Here is an 18,580-nt window from a genome sequence, read left to right on the forward strand (position 1 = left end):
TTTATGTTTATTTTTGCACAGCAGCTACCACGTCCTGCAACGATAGGCGAGTTATTCCCACCTTTGCGAATAGACCACCCGCAGTTTTCACCTTTCCACGGCGAGACGCGTTGTGACCAGAGGCCGAGTCCATCTCAACTACTCACCCCGCACCTCAGGTAAGTCGAGACCTTCACCGCGGGCAGACCATCTACGATCTTCACCCACCTTCCATGACAAGATGAGTCGTGGCCCAAGGGCCGACCAACCTTCCCAGGAGAAATTAATTAACACTAACTTCCGTTTGACTGACCGCATCCTCGACGTGGCGTGACACATCTCCAGTGCGCCAGTACACACCTTTTCAAGCAATAATGCACATCATTAGTGTCTAGACGCGTCACCGCATGCCACATGCACGCACCTTCAACACATCCCTTGTGCGATGAACATCTCCCTCGGTGTGCTTACACGACACCTACCAGGCCAGTTCGTTTCTCTACACCCTTGCATTGAAATTTCGAACAGTTCATGTTCCTTCATTGTTTCCTTTTTCCATTGCCGAAAATCCCCAATAAGAAAGCAGCCTAAATACCGAACGACCACAATCGGGTCAACAAACGTCTCTCATCCAGCTCCTTAGGATTTCAACATTGAGTCCCCACCCTCCCTCCACAAAGATCGCAAGCAACTGCTCCAACAGATGGAACATGTCCCGGCCTATCCGTCACAGGAGTCATTAGCACGGACGCACCTCCGACCAAAGAATGGGTCCAGCCCACTCCCTACCGTCGTCGCCGACTAAACACTAGGGCAACACGCGTATTCTTCCTGAAATTCTCTTTCGCTTTTATTTAAATGCTTTCCCAACGAGTTCCAGGCTAGAACAAATCCCTCAAGAGACATTGGGACAATTCCAGCGATGTCCATTAGCTCTATCGAGCCTGTTCGACTCGCCTGTCCTTATGGGACCTGGCTCCTCAAGTCTTCCCTAGGACGACTGCGCATGCCTACCCGCAAACTGGGAAAATACGCCAATGCGGTCTCAGTCACGATCTAACCGCTCCAGTGTAGTAATGACCAGACTCCTAGAATTAAGTGTCCCCCCACGCGTGGCACCCCGTGGGTCGCATGCCGAACAAAAGGGATTTTCCATGTGACCACCCCATATTTCTTACCGCATATTCCACCGCATAATCACCTGACACACTGTCTTCCTTGTCGATTTTCACAGGGACACGTCGACCCCAGGCGAAAAGTGATGCACGAGCTCATGCCTCTTCGAGAACTCTTCTCGAGCTTCCTCTCTTATACTTTGACAGGGAAGGGGGTTCGGTGCGGAGGTACCGCCTGCGAAGCCAAAGACAAAAGCGACTGAGTGAGCCATACGTCATCGATGCAGCCCTCTCAATTAACAGCAAGCATTACCCTGAGGCGAAGCACGTCCATTGACTTCGAGAGCATATCTCTCCAGAAGACACCCGCCAAGGGAATCTCAAGACACGGTCGGGCACAACGATCGCACAAAGCACCTGCTACGTGCTACTTCAACAAATAAAGACCGGGGCATCCTCGTCCAATATTTGGACCGGGACAATCTCTTATTTTCCTTCTAGACAACAAGGGAAATTCACATGTAAAGCTTGCAATGGCAAATGACACGAAGTTTGGCTCCCGAGTGCACAAGAGTCAAACTTCCAAGAAAGTTGGCCCTCACAAAATGGGGCTGGGATAGCAAAACGCAACAAGTCTCCACGGGGCAAAGCATACCGAAGCGGCCTTGGCGATGCAAAGCCAAGGAGTCTCCAACATATACATGGGGTACAACATAGACCCTAGCTGCAAGAAAAAAAATAGAGCGAAAAGAAGCGAGAAAACCCTGCCAACAAAAACAGAGAAGAGAGAGAAAAGAAGCGGGAAAAATCTACCAACAAACGAAACAAGGCAACGCCGAGGTTCATTAAAAACACTAGCGCCGCCAATCCAAAGAAATCAACAAACTCCGACAAAAAGGGGAGCAGCAAACATAACTCCTCGACGGAGATAGAACACCAACGCACTCAGAGGTCGAGTCCTTCAAATCATTCGCCTTTATAAGCTCGAGAGATAAAAGAATTGAGCCTGCTAGGTCGAAAATCCCATTTTTAGGGCGGCCTAGGCAAAAGTTAGGGCAAAAGAGAGGCACGACCAGAAACCCCTTTGGGGCTGCCGTGGCAAAATGAGAGCTTTTCTCCTTTAGATTTTGAGGTGCGGCACCGAGGTGGGTGACCGTAGCAAAAGGAGAGCAAAATGAGAGATAGATAAAATTGTCCCCCTAGTCCCTCGCACAAAATGCGGACTAAGGATCCCTAGGGAAAATGGCCAGATTATCTACTCCAACACGATCCCTGATCAGCTCTCCAACACAACTCAACCGTCCAAGGTGGATTCTTCTTCAGACACAGTGGGCAACTGAGCACGCCGTCTAAGTAGTTCGGTACAGCCCACACAATAGAAGGACGAAAGAAAAATTGGGGGTACATCTCGCTGTAAGCGTGAACCCGTGTATCCTTTTAGCTTGGGGCAATGTGCTTCCCAAGCTTTCTCTTTTTTCTTTGTCAAATTCATAAGTCCAAACAGGTCACAGCCACCCTTCAATTGGCTACCAAAAAGTCAAAATCCCAGACATTCTTTTTCGGGAATCTAGTCATAACACTCCGAAAATGACAAGACCATGGTCAGACCAAATTTGAACATAAATTCCCATGAGGGTTGCAAATGTAGTCGTCCTATGGCACTCTGAAGAGAAGGGTCCAAAGCTGACGGGCGTGTTGAGCAACCGATAGAGCTGCCAGGGTATTGTCCGGGAAGTGTCGATATGCCCATACATTGCCAATAGGAATCCGAGAGGCCTCACTGGGAGGCCTTTGAAATCGGGATCCCTTTTGCCTATTCAGAGCAAAAAATCTTTACGGGTCGTTTAAGTGACCCGAAACTGAAGATCTGTGTGTTGCAACAACCTCTTATGCTTACCCGTGCCTATCTTGCATTAGTAATTCTCACATGATTTACGAGTGATGCCAAGATTATAGATACTGTATCGCAAGAACTACGATGAACTCTGATTCCTTACCACCCCTGAGCTCGAGTCCCTCATCGCACGGCATCCCGCAAAGCAAAATCCCACATCGCACGGTCGGGACTTCGCCAGCGAAAGCACAATCGCCCATGTAGCAAAGCAGGCCTCCAACAAAGCACAATAGTTTTGCACTTTTCATTAAACTCTGCACTTTTCATTAAACTCTGCACTTTCATTAAGCTCCGCATTTTCCACTAAGGCATTTTCAATTAAGCTCCGCACTTTTAAATTAAGCTTTGTACTTTTCATTAAGCTCTGCACTTTTCATTAAGCTCTGCATTTTCCATTAACCTCCGCACTTTTCAATTAAGTTCCGCAATATTCAAATTAAGCTCCGCAAATTTACCGGGCAAGTGCCCATGCATCTTGTAAATCCGCCGAGCAAGCGCCTATGCTTCTTGCAAATCCGCCGGGCAAGCACCGTGCATCTTGCAAACCCGTTGGGCAAGCGCCCGTGCCTTTTGCAACGCACTTTTCAATTAAGCTCTGCACTTTTCAAATTAAGCTCCGCACTTTTCAATTAAGCTCCGCACTTTCAAATTAAGCTCCGCACTTTCAATCAACCTCCGCATTTTCAATTAAGCTCTGCACTTTTCAATTAAGCTTCGCACTTTTCAATTAAGCTCTGCACTTTCAATTAAGCTTCGCACTTTCAATTAAGCTCAGCACTTTCAATTAAGCACCGGCATTTTCAATTAAGCTCCGCACTTTTCAATTAAGCTCCACACTTTCAAATTAAGCTCTGCATTTTCAATTAAGTTTCGCACTTTCAATTAAGCTCTGCACTTTCCATTAAAGCTCTGTACTTTCAATCAAGCTTCGCACTTTCAGTTAAACTCCACACTTTTCATCAAGCTTTGCTCTTTTATCAAACTTCGCATTTTTAAGCTCCGCACTTTTCTGCAAGCTCTACATTCTTCATATAGCTTTGCACTTTTCATTAAGTCCCATTTTAATTGATTACATTTTCTTTATGCACCTTTTCCTGTTCGTTGCAAAGCTTGCCTATGTCTTATTTCGTTTCTTTTATCTTTGCGTTAGGTGTGATATTTCCCACAAATCCAAAGAGGGAGAAGAAGAAGGTGGTCAGATGTGCCATATTGGTCATCACAATCAAACTGGGATGCTTCTGAAATCTTTGGCTGCATCATCTACCTGAGCAAGCAGTCAAAGAGGGGCAAACTGTTAGAACCTCATTTTGGTTCACCAGTCCAAACAACAGCATTAGTAGCGATTCAAGCCATAACTTGAGCTTTGATACAATAGAAGGCTCAACACAGTAACAAATCACTATTCATACTCAAGTCAGCAGAGACAAGAAAAGGGCATGGGCACACAACAAAAGAACTTCCTTGGTCATCAAGATCTGACAAAACAAACAAAAAGCCCAAACAATCCCCAAACTGACATTTTGCAGAGTACAACGCCGACAGTGCTACTTGTCGATGGTTCACTCGACCATCAGAAAATAGTCAATATTGGACTCCAAAAATCCATATCGGTGCCAAACATATGAAAAGTGTCTTCAAACACATTTTGTAGATTATCTGCTCCATACAGAGCAATTTTCTGAATACAAACAACTTTTCAAGGGAAGTCCAAAAATGCTGGTTCATCAGACAAAAGTTAATGCCCAACGTCAGACACATCTATATCCCAAACATACAGAGCATGTGCATCATAGCAGATTTGTTCCCGTAAGCCATGCAGACACCTCGAATGACTTCCGAGCGACAGAACAAGCATACCTTTCCTCGGAAATGCATAACCGGAGACTGGCCTGACGGAATATTGGCAAACGAAGTTGACCCTGCATTGCCCTGAAAACTACAGCGGACAGGCGCAATTGGGCAAATCCGGCAGCATAACCCCTTTCAGTTTTCCAAGTGACCTCCAAGGAGTAGAAAAAACCATTTTCAGTGGAAATCCATATTCGGATGTCCTTTTTGCGAGAACTTAAGCTGCCCTACACATTGCTAGCCATCCCAAGGCTCAATGTAGAATCATCAGACTAAACTGCACACAACTCATCTAGGCCTCCTGAGCAGTGCTTTAACGATCTCGGATGCATTTTTCTAGTCCTTAGAGGTATGTTTTCAACAAACAGAGATCATAGTGATCTCCGGCTCGCCCAAGCAACTCAGAAAACAATATGAGAAATCCAGTTTTGGCCTCCTAGGATGTCTCCGACTCCATATTTGTAATACTGGCTTAAGGGTCAACTATTCATTCCGACTGACAATGCATATCAAAGTGACCAACACGGAACACAGATGCAAGATATGTATTCAGAAACGATTAACTTAACTATGATCACTTGAAATGAGCAAAACTGGCTTTCGAGCCTCATGACCACCCGAGGCATTTTCTCATGAAAAATGGCAATCTTGGGCTCATTTGAACCGTTTTATCGCGCACATCGCCGATTCCACGTTCAATTTCAACCACAGGCTTCAAACGCGCGACTAATCGAGATCCGAGCTTTCCCAACTCACCTCCAACCCAAGCGGGACCCATGGCATCTTCTTCCCCTTGCTCAAGACAAAGCTAGCCAAGTTGCATGCAAAATATCCTTAGGCCACGTTTGGTTCACAGGTTTTCACAGGGAACGGAATAACTATTCCGTACGGAATAGGTATTTTGTCGTTTGGTTGAACGGAATGCGGAATAGCTATTCCAACCCGGAAGACTTATCCAGTTTAGATCCGGAATACGGGTACCTCCCTCCCCAGTTCGGATTGGCATTTCCGGATCCGGAAACGGACGAAAAGGACAAAAATACCCTCATCTTATTTCACTAATTACAAACCCATGCCATCCCATGTGAATTTCTTTTTTTTAATTTAATATTTTTAATTTAATTAATCTTATTAATAATAATAATTTTTAGTAATTTAATTAAAATAATTAATTTTTAAAAATTATTTACTTTTAAATTATTTAAAATTTTTATTTTTTATTAATTATAAAATAGATAATTATGCTTATTAAATTATTAAAACAATTAATTTTATTAATTAACGCAATTTTTAGTAATTCAATTAAAATAATTTATTTTTAAAAATTATTCACTTTCAAATTATTTAAAATGTTTATTATTTATTAATTATAAAAATTATCATTAAAGTTATCTATTTATCTTATAAAACCCATTAAATTTAACATGAAGGGCATTTCTGTCTTTTCATCATATTCTTGTTCTTTCCATTCCTTATTCAATCCAACCAAACATCAGAATTATAATTCTCAGTTTTTCTATTCCCTCCAACCAAACAAAAAAATTTCATCAGAATTTTTATTCTATTTCCTGCCTATTCTATTCCCTGTCTTATTCTATTCCTTGTCTTATTCTATTCCTGTCAAATCTATTACAGCGAACCAAAAGTAGCCTTAGTCTTTCACTTCAACACTCCAACTTCAAATCCATGGCATTAATGCATTTTGGCTCTTCTTCTTCAAGATTGCATGGATGACTTTCATCCTCATCTTCATTAAGCTAAACGACTTTTGCTAATGATACCCTTAATTGCATTTTACTTTCCTTAATTGCACTTAAGCTTTGCCTAGATATTGCATAAAGTTTATTAAGCTAATCACTTCTTGCATGCACACTCTCTCTAGCAATTCTCTCTCAATAAAATGCTCTCAACTCCTCCAAGCCACAGCAGCCTATGATCAGCCCAAACAAACCGAAAACCAAGCCAAAAACACTTAGAACATAAGTCAAGAACCGGTGATCAACATCTCGACTTAAATCTGCACTTTTCCAAAATTTTAATCGCATATATTTTGGACTTCTTGAGTTCATTTCCCAACTTGGATTTTTCTTTTGAGGCTTTTAGCTCATCGTTTCAGGTCTATTTTGGCCTCTCAGGTGATACAGTGCACGTCCATACACTCAGACGCACACCCGCGTGCTCAAACGTTCGCCAGACGCACGCCCGTACGTTCAGACGCATGCTAGGCGCTCCGTGCGCTCGCCCGTCTGCCCGCGCGTACACCAATCTGCCTACGCGCCTGCCATGCTCCAGTGCGCACCCCTGTCCCCCAGCGTGCACGCCTGCACTCCCTTGAGCCCGCCCGTGCCCAGCTGCCTGTCCATCCATGCTCCAGCGCACTCGCGCACCGGTGCTCGTGCACCTGAGCATCCCTCCCCGTGTCTAGCCGAGTCACCCGACTCTCTAACCCTTCTCCGACTCCTTCCTCGTATCCCAAGGCTATTTATAATATTCCCGACTTAGAGGAGCTAGGACTTTTATATTTTTTGCATGTTTATGGAGAAATATGGTGTAGTAAGCATGTTTTATTTGCAAGATCATATTTTTATGCACTTTCACGTTATATTATACATGTTTATCCTCGTATTACGTGCTAGCATGTCGAGAAACGCTTGAATCGTAGTTAAGAAGACCATTTCGACCCGGAAAAAAAGCAAAAGAGCCCTCAGGTTCATCTCCAAGTGAGGTGACCGAATGCTAATTTGATCTTTTCGAGCTAGGAGTGGTCTCCTTGTCCCAATCTAAGTTGGTTCCCGATTTTTACTATTTTTTCCTGCATCCATGAAGTCTGTATTGTTTCATCGATTCCTTAAATAACATGTTTGTGCATGTTTGCATGTTTAAATGCGTTATTCAACCCATGGTAATACCGACTTTATTAAATACGTGTGATTTATCATATTTGATGTTTGAGCATGCGAGAAACGATTGGAAACAAGATGAGGAAACCTCATGGAACCCGACTTGGGCCATGGGATCTCTCGGCTTTCTCCAAGGGGAAGAGGTCGAGAACCTTATGGACTTATTTGGATTATACGGGGCTTCATCTTCCCGAGTGAAGTCCGTTTCTCGGATTTTGTGTAATTGCAATTTTAATATCATCGCAAATTCAGCATTAAAACACCTTTTTTAAAATGTTATTTTTCAAGCAATATGCATGGATTCGTGTAATGGTGACTTTTTTGGGTCCATTTGGCTCCGAGGGTATTTTGGTCATTTTGACCAAGTTATCCTCGACCTTTCTGGACCCGTCTTGGTCGTTGAGTCACGAATCATTTTCATCAAATTAAGCTTTTTGGGTGTTCAGACTCCATTCAGTGGATCAATTCATGATCTGTCTGATTGTTTGTAACCCGCATATTTACTGCATTCGACATTTAACTTTAAGCTGTAATCCCACAAACGGGTTAATCGGGATGCTCACATGATTAATCCACACTCGGCATTAATAAACTTGCATGAATTGGCCATTAACTGATAACTCGCATCGACAAGTTGTCAAATGACATTAGTGCCCTTTTCAAAACGCTCGTATATTTCAAAATCCGGAACTCGTGATCCGAAGTAGCATGGGATCCGGTGAAGACTTGCATATCTCGACTCGAGATTGTGCCTAATTCTAGGCGACTCTAGTCGTGGTACGGGAGTCTCCTTCTAATAACTTCCGGATCGACCAACCATATCTTTGACTTTTTCAGGGTTCTTACATAACTCTAGGAGATCCAAGGAATTGGTCAGCGTCGGCTACAAGCCGAGGTGGCTCGCATCGCGTTGTTTCCCTTTTCTGAAAATAATTTTCAAGTCAAGGGCAAAATCATCATTTCGTAATTTAGCGACACCCCTAAGGTTAGCTTGACAGAAATACTACAGAATCAAGATAAGAACAAGCTACATGCTCAGGTGCAGCTTCATCTACATAGCCCTTCTTATCCAACTGATGAGTTTCTGTCATTCTAGCATAGTTTCGGGTATTTAGTCGGGTATTCTGGATCAAAACATAATTACCAGACTAAGCATGCATCTGACCTAAGCACATACGGGCAATAGCGGGTTAGGACATCAAGTTCTAGGCGTTCTTGGGCAAAAAACTTGTTATGTAATAACTTGTAAGCATTTCAGTGTCACAATACAGAACAATTTTAAACGCAATCCACACACAAAGGACTTGACTACAGACACTATGTTTGTCAGGTCCTTGAAACAAAGTCAAATGCAAAAATGTTTTGTGCACGTTTGCTTATTTAGCATATGGCATTTGCTTGCAAAAATACCCATAGGTTAATAATTTGTTAATCCATTTATACTCGGTAATAACAAACACATTGTCTGCAATATGCCCGTTGTTTGTTATTTTTCTGCTCTTGTTTGTCCATGTGAGACGAGTCCGACCCATAGGACTCATTGCACTTAGGATTCAACGCCCTAATCATCAGTCGCTGGGTCCAATGACCCATTCACTGTGAGCGCATTTCAATTTCAGTTTTCTGTTTTTCCCTGAACTCACGGCGAGTCGGAGCGGAATAATAACTGAAAGCTAACTTACTGGGATTCAATCATTTGTAATTTGTAATTTTTTTTAGAGCATTGTAAGGATTTTACTTTGTACACTTATTTCTATAAGAATCCTGATCGATGAGCGAATGGTCCGAGAGTCGAACTAATCGAATCGGTCCAATGCTTGCCCAGACAAGAGTAATCCCAAGATTTTGCGGTTCCGATTCACACAGGATTACAACCATCATGGTTTGATGGACTGTAACGCAAGATAGTGTGTCGATTCCTTGACATACGGGCATACTTCTCTCTCGGCTTCCCAACGAACATCGTTTAGTTCACCGAATTTTCGGGGTCAAAACGTGCAAGCCGAGCGCAACCTAATTCACGCGGTAAATAAGATAAAACTGCAAGCCTAGCAAGTTAGAGTACCGAAAGGGCGTGCGAGATATAGGCCCGCACATAACGTGAACCCCCGAACTCGGACTTTCCAGTTCTGCACAGACCAATGTCTTAGGAAAACTAGCTGTACCATTACTCCTAGACCCAGGCAACTCACCGGCCCTCGACCTTCGGGTTGTAAACAAGTAGTGACTACTCTTTCTCACGCGTGTCTGTCACATATTCCCGCGAAGGTGGACACTCCCAAGCCACGCGATCCAAAAGCCCGCATGTGGGTGATCCACTGTGAATATATATAAAGATAAATGCAAATTGTACCAGCAAGTGCACGGGGTTTGATCAAGTAAGATAGTGATGAATAGAGTGTCGATCCCATGAGGATTAATTAAGTACTAAACCTATATTAGATTCTATTATTATCTGGGCAATCAAATTGAGAGAATTAACTAATTAACTACTAATCAACCTAAATCGTCACAAAGAGCAGAAAGAGAATTGTATGAAAATATATCAATTGAAAGTGGGAAAAACAGAACCCACCCTAGTTTCACTAATCAGATTGCCATCATGTTATATAGATTAATAGCTATGTGGTTAGTCAAGTGAGTTTATCAAACCTTTAAAATTAAAGGCTTAAACCCCTAATTAATCAATCAGCTCTCGCATCTCTAATTAATAGTGGACTCTAAATTATAATCATACACCTTCCAGTGCTATAACTGTCTAATGCCTTAAATTAATTATCCCTAATGTCTTAGCGAATAACTAACTAGAAACATTGCATTAATCCCTGGATAATCTCTAATTAAACTAATTAACGCAGCTTCCGCATTTAACTAATTAGTCTAATAAAGAATTCTTAACAAACCCTATATCAACTCTCGTATCAATAGTGTTTCTAACAATTATAACCAATTAAGAATTAAAATTGAAATTATAGGAATTGCAATTATGAATCATCAACACATCTATTAATCCTATAACACGGCGACAATCATCATATTAGCTACCTAGGGTTTCATCATATTCCCACAAGAGAAGCTTAGAACATCATGGAATTGAAAACACAATTATAATTCAAATAAGTCATTGTAATAGAATTCATATTCAGCAGTAAACTCAAGATATTGAATCCTAAAAAAAAAACCCAACAATTCCTTTAAGGAATAGTCTCTTCCACAATTCTTCGCTTCAAATCAATTGATCCAGGTAACGGCTCCAGACAAGACTCTCTCCAAAAACTCTCTAGGTTAAAAGAATGTGAAAGATGACTCTTCCCCCCCCCCCCCCCCCCCCCCCCCCCCCCCCCAGGGTTTCCTAATCTTGTTATAAAGAGTATTTATCTCCAAAACAAAAAAGATTTCCAAAAGATATAGGCTGGCTCCAAATTGCACAAAACTCCTCAATATTGCTCATAATTCCATCTAAGTCTTCAAAGACCTACAATATCAAATTACACATAATTAAGCACCAACTTCTTATAATTTCTATAAAATTCATAATAATTTAACATGAATTGCACAATAAAATATGAGTATAATATGTCCTTATCAACTTCCCCACACTTGAACTTTTGTTTGTCCTCAAGCAAAATAAATAAGACCAAGGAAAGAAATCTATCATAGAGAGTACAAATTTTCATATTCACTGATTCAAGCATCTGATATCTCACAATTTATGACTCGCTATTTTGTGGTGCCCACTGCTCAAATGAAACTGGAAACATGTGATCAGAGTACTACAGTTGAAATTAACAAGCTAATCTAGAGAAAGCAAATTTTAATCCAAGCGTTTAGCCTAAGATTTTTATTTCAAATGTAAATACTCCGTCCTATAAGGAAAAACACACATTTAAACTTCATAGCTGTTAGCAAGCATATGATCCCTCTAATTATCCCTTTAAGCAAGTCAACAAGGTAGTGAAAGCATATGGTATATGCTTCGTCCCTAGGTTTTCTTCCTTTTTATTACAAGTCTTAATTCATTTTTTTCTTTTTGCATTCAATTTTTCCTTTCTGTTTCTAAAGCAATTTTTTTTTCCTTCAAGTCCAATTTTTGTTTGAACTTGTGCCTTTCCGCCCTTCTCGTTATAGTGAGTTCATTGAGTCGGCACATCCCGGGCTCATCACCCAAGTGACCGAGTTTTAAAGGGACCCCTACAAACTCTTCCTCACTCTAACATTCAAGTTAGGATACTCATAACTCAATTATTGAGTCATTGGAGTAAAGGCTATGCTTGCTTTTTTTTTTTTGAATGCTCACTAACACTTTTCAGACTTCTTTTATAGGAATCACTAAGTACAAAGCTTCTTCTACCTCTTTCACTAAATGTTAAAGTGCTATTAGAACAATTAAAAAGAAGATATACTAACTAACTTTGCTTAGAAGTAGAACTGTTTATTTTTCACTTAAGGACTTGACCGACTCTTAAACTTCAAACTCTAGGGCTAAAAACTAGGTAAATTTGATTTCTAAAGATATGACTAATTAATTTTAACTAAGTACAAAAATCACAATAATGGTGAGTAGGGCGCCTAAATGAGTCAATTTTTTCAAACAATTCCTGAACAAATGCTATCAACAGTATTCTTCGTACAATCTCTAGATTTCAATAGTTTTTTAAAAAAAATTTGGCCTAACAATTGCCATGTAACTTAGGGACAATTATAGTTCAAGGTGACAGGGGAGTATAACCATTTATCAACAAAGACAGGTATTAGATGTCATGAGTAACAAATTAAATTACAGAATTCAGACATCAACACCATATTCAATTTTATACTCTATTTGTTTAGTATCTCTATTCCCCACACTTAGATTAAACAGTGTCCTCACTGTTCCTAATGTAGCTCCAGTAAAACGACAATCAAAATAAAGAACATAAGAGAAAAAGAGATACTAGTACTTCCCCGGTTTCGAAAAATTAAGCTGAAGCAATTGGAGTTCCAACCGGTATAGCAATATAGAGAGCCAGCAGTTGTTATCTACCTTGGCTTCAAAAACAAAAAGAAAACAACAAAAATAACAGAAATAACAGATAATCCATCTTAACTAAAACAGTCAAATAGCAAATATCCCAAGTCTACCCAATGAGTGGGTGCTTGATAAAGTACAAACCAGCAGCAAATCAAAATAAAACAAATGAAGCAAAAGAATTGAGAGCCAACATGGAGTTTAGCTCTCAGACATGGGCTGCCTCCCATTAAGCACTTAGTTTATAGTCGTTAGTTCGACTTTTCCAGTTCTTCAACCGAATTTGCTAGATCCACTGTAGTGGCATCACCATCAATGTTTTTCCCTTCAAAGTAATGCTTGAGAAGATGACCGTTTACTTTAAAAGTGTGGTCATCTTCTGACTTCAGCTCAACTGCACCATAGGGAAAAACATTAGAAATAACAAATGGTCTAGACCATCGAGATTTTAACTTACCTGGGAACAACTTCAGGCGAGAGTTTTATAATAGGACTTTCTGACCAGGCAAAAACTCTCGCTTTAGGATGTTCCTATCATGCTATCGCTTGGCTCGCTCCTTGTATATCGTAGCATTTTCATATGCTTCCTCTCTCATTTCAGCCATCTGATTCAACTGGAGCAATCTCTTTTCACTTGCAGTTTGTAAATCAAAGTTAAGGTATTTTATGGCCCAATATGCTTTGTGCTCAAGCTCTACTGGTAGGTGACATGATTTACCATAAACAATCTTGTATGGGGACATTCCTATAGGGGTTCTGAAAGCTGTCCTGTAAGCCCACAATGCATCATCAAGTTTTAAAGACCAATCTTTCCTAGATGCATTGACTGTTTTCTGTAAGATACGCTTTATTTCCCTATTGGATACCTCAACCTGTCCACAAGTTTGCAGATGATAAGGGGTGGCAATTTTATGAGTAACTCCATATTTTGATAATAATTTTTCAAACTGTCGATTGCAAAAATGTGATGCCCCGTCACTTATAATGGCTCTAGGTACCCCAAATCTTAAAAAGATGTTCTTTTTCAAAAATCTGATTACAACTCTGACATCATTACTTTGTAGTGCAACTGTTTCTACCCATTTTGAAACATAATCAACAGTCACAAGAATATATTTATTTGAAAAAGAAGAGAGAAAAGGACCCATAAAGCCTATTCCCCACACATCAAAAAGTTCAATTACAAGAATATTATTTTGTGGTAGTTCATGTCTCTAGTTGTTCAGTTTCAGGCACGCAGCGTCTAATTACTTGGTCAACACAACATTTAAACAGATATGGTTCGTCCCAAAAATAGTATTTCACATCATGCAAAAATTTCTTTTTCTGATGAGATGACAAACCATATGGTGTGATTTTGCTAACCATGTAATTAACTATATCAGCATACCAAGGTAATCCTTGGATTTCTACTGCATGCAATTGTTCATCAGGGAACTTTTCATTAATGGGTGGATCTAAACAATCAGATTCCAAATGGGATAAAAGATCAGCTACTACATTTTCAATTCTCTTTGTATCTCTAATTTCCAAGTCAAATTCTTGTAGCAGTAGAATCCAACGAATTAGCCTAGGTTTAGCATCAGCTTTAGCAAACAAATATTTCAGGGCAGCATGGTTTGTGTATACTATGATCTTAGAACCTATCAGATAAGGCCGGAACTTGTCACATGCAAATATGACTGCTAAAAGCTCTTTTTCAGTTATGGCATAGTTCTTTTGGGCCTCATTTAAAGTTCTACTAGCATTGTATATTGCATGAAATACCTTACCTCTCCTTTGCCCAAGTACTGCTCCTACAGCATAGTCGTTGGCATCACACTTCAGCTCAAACGGAAGCTCCCAATTAGGTACAACGATCACTGGTGCAGAAGTGAGTTTCTCTTTCAATAAATTGAATGCCTGCAAACAACTGTCATTAAAAACAAAAGCAAAATCTTTTTCAAGTAAATTATAAAGAGGTCTAGAGATTTTAGAAAAGTCCTTGATAAATCTCCTGTAGAAGCCAGCATGTCCTAAGAAGCTCCTTACTCCTTTTGCTTAAGTGGGTGGTGGCAACTTCTCTATTATCTCCACTTTTGCTCGATCAACTTCAATCTCTTTCTTTGACACCTTGTGACCTAAGACTATTCCCTCTTTTACCATAAAATGACGGGTAAATTACAAAAAAAAAACTCAAGTTTTGTAGAATGTCTCAATTTTGTCCTAAATTTTGTTTTGTAACAAAAAAAACTATAAGTTTTCTAAAATGTCTCAAAAATTACCTCCGTTATAACTTCCATCAATTTTTGCTGCTGATGGTGGGTCCCTTTAACAGTCCACGCAGGTCACACGTAGGCTAGTGGGTCCCTTTAACAGTCCACGTAGGTCACACGTAGGCAAAAATTGACGGAAGTTATAACAGAGGTCATTTTTGAGACATTTTAGAAAACTTATGGTTTTTTTTGTTACAAAACAAAATTTAGGACAAAACTGAGACATTTTACAAAATTTGGGTTTTTTTTTGTAATTTGCCCTAAAATGACATTTCTCCCAGTTCAGAAGCAGATTAGTCTCCTTACATCTTTTAAGCGCACGGCCTAAATTTGTCAAACAAGATTCAAATGACTTCCCAAAAACGGAGAAATCATCCATAAATATTTCAATAAAATTCTCTAGCATGTTAGAAAATATAGACATCATGCACCTCTGGAAAGTGGCAGGTGCATTACAGAGACCGAAGGGCATTCTCCTAAAGGCAAAAGTGTCATAGGGACAAGTGAATGTGGTTTTCTCCTGGTCCTCGGGTGCTATATGAATCTGATTGTAACCAGAATAGCCATCTAGAAAACAATAATAATCATGCCCTGCAAGTTTTTCTAGCATCTGATCAATGAAGGGGAGGGGGAAATGGTCTTTACGTGTAGCATCATTTAGTTTCCTGTAATCTATACAAACTCTCCACCCAGTCACAGTATGAGTCGGGATTAATTCATTGACATCATTTTTAACCACAGTCATACCACCCTTTTTAGGCACTACTTGAACAGGACTAACCCATTTACTATCTGAGATAGGATAGATAATACATGCATCCAACAGTTTAAGCACTTCTTTCTTCACTACCTCTTTGAGAGTTGGGTTAAGTCGCCTCTGTGGTTGCACTGTGGGTTTGCACTTAGCTTCCAACATTATCCTGTGAGTGCAAATCAGAGGGCTGATCCCTTTGATACCTGCAATAATCCATCCTATTGCCTCCTTGTGCTCTCTCAGCACGCTTAGGAGTTGTTGCTCCTGATCACCTGTCAAGGAAGAAGAGATAATTATTGGCAAAGTATCATCTATTCCAAGATATGCATATTTTAAATGGCTAGGCAAGGGTTTAAGTTCTAGCACCGGGGACTGTGTCAAAGATGACATTGGTTTTGTCGCACTAGTGCCCAGCTCCTCATAGTAGCGAGCCTTGATTTCCAACACCTTCTACACATATTCTTCCTCAGGCTCATCATCATCACTCCAATCGTCCAGATCCTTAAGGACTGATTCCATTGTATCCACACCTGCTTTCTCCTCCACTGACTCAGAGATAAGCTCATCAATAATATCAATGGTGTAACAAGATTTGCCATCATCAAATTTCTTTATGGCATCATAAACATTAAAAGTTATTTGTTCATCCATAACTCTTAAAGTGAGCTTACCTTGTTCCACATCTATTAATGCTTTACCTGTCACAAGGAACGGTCTGCCAAGGATCATGGGTACCTCTCTGTCCTCCTCTATCTCCAGGACTATGAAGTCGACTGGAAATATGAATTTGTCTACCTTCACCAGGACATTCTCGACAATGCCCTTTGGATATTTGATACTTCTGTCAGCAAGTTGCAAGGTAATATGAGTTTCCTTGCATTCTCCAAGTCCAAGTTTCTTGAAAATAGATAGAGGCATTAAATTTATACTTGCACCTGAATCGATAAGAACTTTCTCAAAATGAAAGCTCCCTATAGTGCAAGGAACAATGAAACTCCCCTAATCTCTTTGTTTGCGTGGTAAGTTAGGCAAGTCTTGTTGAAGAATCATAGAACACTCCCTTGTAAGCATCACAGGCTCTCTCCCATCAAACTTCCTCTTTTTAGTGAGCAGATCCTTCATGAATCTAGCATATGAAGGCATCTGCTGGAGTGCTTCTGCATAAGGAATGTTGATTTGCAGCTTTTTAAAGACATCCAGGAATATAGCAAATTAGGCGTCCAGTTGCTGTTGCTACAATCTTCCTAGAAAAAGGACAGGAGGAACATACAGTTTCACCCCTAGTGACTTCTACCCTGGTTCCTCCACCTTTTGCTTACCTTTGTCTTTCTCTGGACTCTCCTCCTCAGTTTGAGCTTTTCTATTGATTGTGTCCAATTCCTTGCCACTCCTTAGCATTATAGCATTGACACCCATGGGGTTTTCTTCAATGTTGTTGGGTAAAGATCCTGATGGTCTATTACTCAATTGTTGAGAAATCTGACTAATCTGACCCTCAAGGTTTCGAATAGTGGCTTGTTGATTCTGTAGCATGGTGTCAGTCTTTTGCATATAGCTCAACATGAGCTCTTCCATTCTTGACTGACTTTGCTGAGGTGGAGCATTCTGAGCAGGGTCTTGCTTCTGAAATCCAGGTGGCGGTTTAAATGCATTATTCTCGTTCCTCCATGAGAAATTAGGATGATTACGCCACCATGGATTGTAAGTGTTCGAATAAAGTCCTTGATTACCCCGTTGGAAGTTGTTGACAAAGTTCACTTGCTCTCCATTGGGTGAAGCTAAGGGATTTCTAGACATGCATTCAAGAGTCGAATGTGGTCTTGAACACAACTCACAAAAAGCAACCTGATTAGTATTAAAAGAATGGGCTGAGGTGAGTTTACTTACCTGGGTAGTAAGAGCTGAAATTTGGGTTGTCAAATTAGCAATAGTGTCCATGTCATTGACTGATGCCACTCTTGATTTGCTTCTCTCATTCTGCCAATTATGTGCACTGGAGGCCATCTTTTCTATCAAAGCACTTGCTTCATCATAATTCTTACCCATCAGTGCGCCTCCTGCTGCAGCATCTACTAGAGACCTCAATGTATCATCCAGGCTAAGATAAAAGACCTCAATTAGGAGATTATATGGCAATTCGTGATGTGGGCACTTTCGGATTGCCTCCTTGAATCTCTCCCACGCCTCATAAAGTGATTCACCACTGAACAGGGTGAAGTTAGTCATTTCGTTCCTCAATCTTGCAGTCCTAGCTGGTGGGAAAAATCTCCTAAGAAACTTAGATGAGAGGTCGGCCCAGGTGGTGATGGACTCTTGTGGCAATGAATTGAACCAGGCTCTCGCTTTATCCCTAAGTGAGAAAGGAAAAAGTTGTAATCTAATAACATCATCAGTGACATTATTCATCTTTACCGTGTTACAGTATTGGAGGAATCCTGCAATATGCTCATCAGGACTCTCGTTGGGATATCCTCCAAACTGATTTGATTGAACCATCTGGATGAGTGCCGGCTTCAGTTCAAAGTTATTAGCTGGAATAGTAGGCCTTCTGATCGCAGAACCCATAATAGTAGGTACTACATAGTCTCGAAGTGCTCTGGCAGCACCCTATATCTGGCGGTTGATGTCATCGTCTGCCATCTCAACTGCCTGCAATGCTTCCCTTCTATTCTCTCTTCTCAACCGATGCAAGGTGCGCTCTATCTCAGGATCTAATGGTAGAAGTTCAGCACTTCTACTCCTGCGCATAGAATACCTATAAAGAGAACAAGAAACAAACACACAATAAAGTGCGCCTAAATTAACAATAGAACTAAAGGTGGTCTAA

The 18,580-nt window shown here is 40.6% G+C and overlaps 1 protein-coding gene and 1 non-coding gene across 2 annotated transcripts; one reads left to right on the forward strand and one right to left on the reverse strand.

Annotated features, from left to right (window-relative positions):
- Nucleotides 1-16,203: 16,203 nt before the first annotated feature.
- LOC116204245 lies at nt 16,204-17,979 on the reverse strand. The gene is made up of 4 exons (XM_031536325.1): nt 17,641-17,979; nt 17,073-17,598; nt 16,809-16,910; nt 16,204-16,688 (listed from the first exon to the last, which is right to left on the reverse strand). The coding sequence occupies exons 1-4, from the start codon at nt 17,977-17,979 to the stop codon at nt 16,204-16,206; spliced, it is 1,452 nt and encodes a 483-aa protein (XP_031392185.1).
- On the forward strand, nt 17,888-17,994 carry LOC116206489. The gene has a single exon (XR_004156718.1). It is a non-coding gene; the product is annotated as a small nucleolar RNA R71 (small nucleolar RNA).
- The last annotated feature ends 586 nt before the right edge of the window (nt 17,995-18,580 follow it).

The sequence above is a fragment of the Punica granatum genome, chromosome 4, assembly GCF_007655135.1.
Source record: "Punica granatum isolate Tunisia-2019 chromosome 4, ASM765513v2, whole genome shotgun sequence".
Classification (NCBI taxonomy): Eukaryota; Viridiplantae; Streptophyta; class Magnoliopsida; order Myrtales; family Lythraceae; genus Punica; species Punica granatum.

Excerpts from the sequence above, each read along its gene's own strand:
- LOC116204245 (XM_031536325.1), bottom strand. The coding sequence starts at position 17,979 with ATGACTAACTTCACCCTGTTCAGTGGTGAATCACTTTATGAGGCGTGG. Across the intron at positions 16,911-17,072 it reads GAGTCCAGAGAAAGACAAAG|AAGCACTCCAGCAGATGCCT; the intron begins GTAAGCAAAAGG and ends TTCCTTATGCAG. Across the intron at positions 16,689-16,808 it reads TGTGATGCTTACAAGGGAGT|GTGCAAGTATAAATTTAATG; the intron begins GTTCTATGATTC and ends TTATCGATTCAG.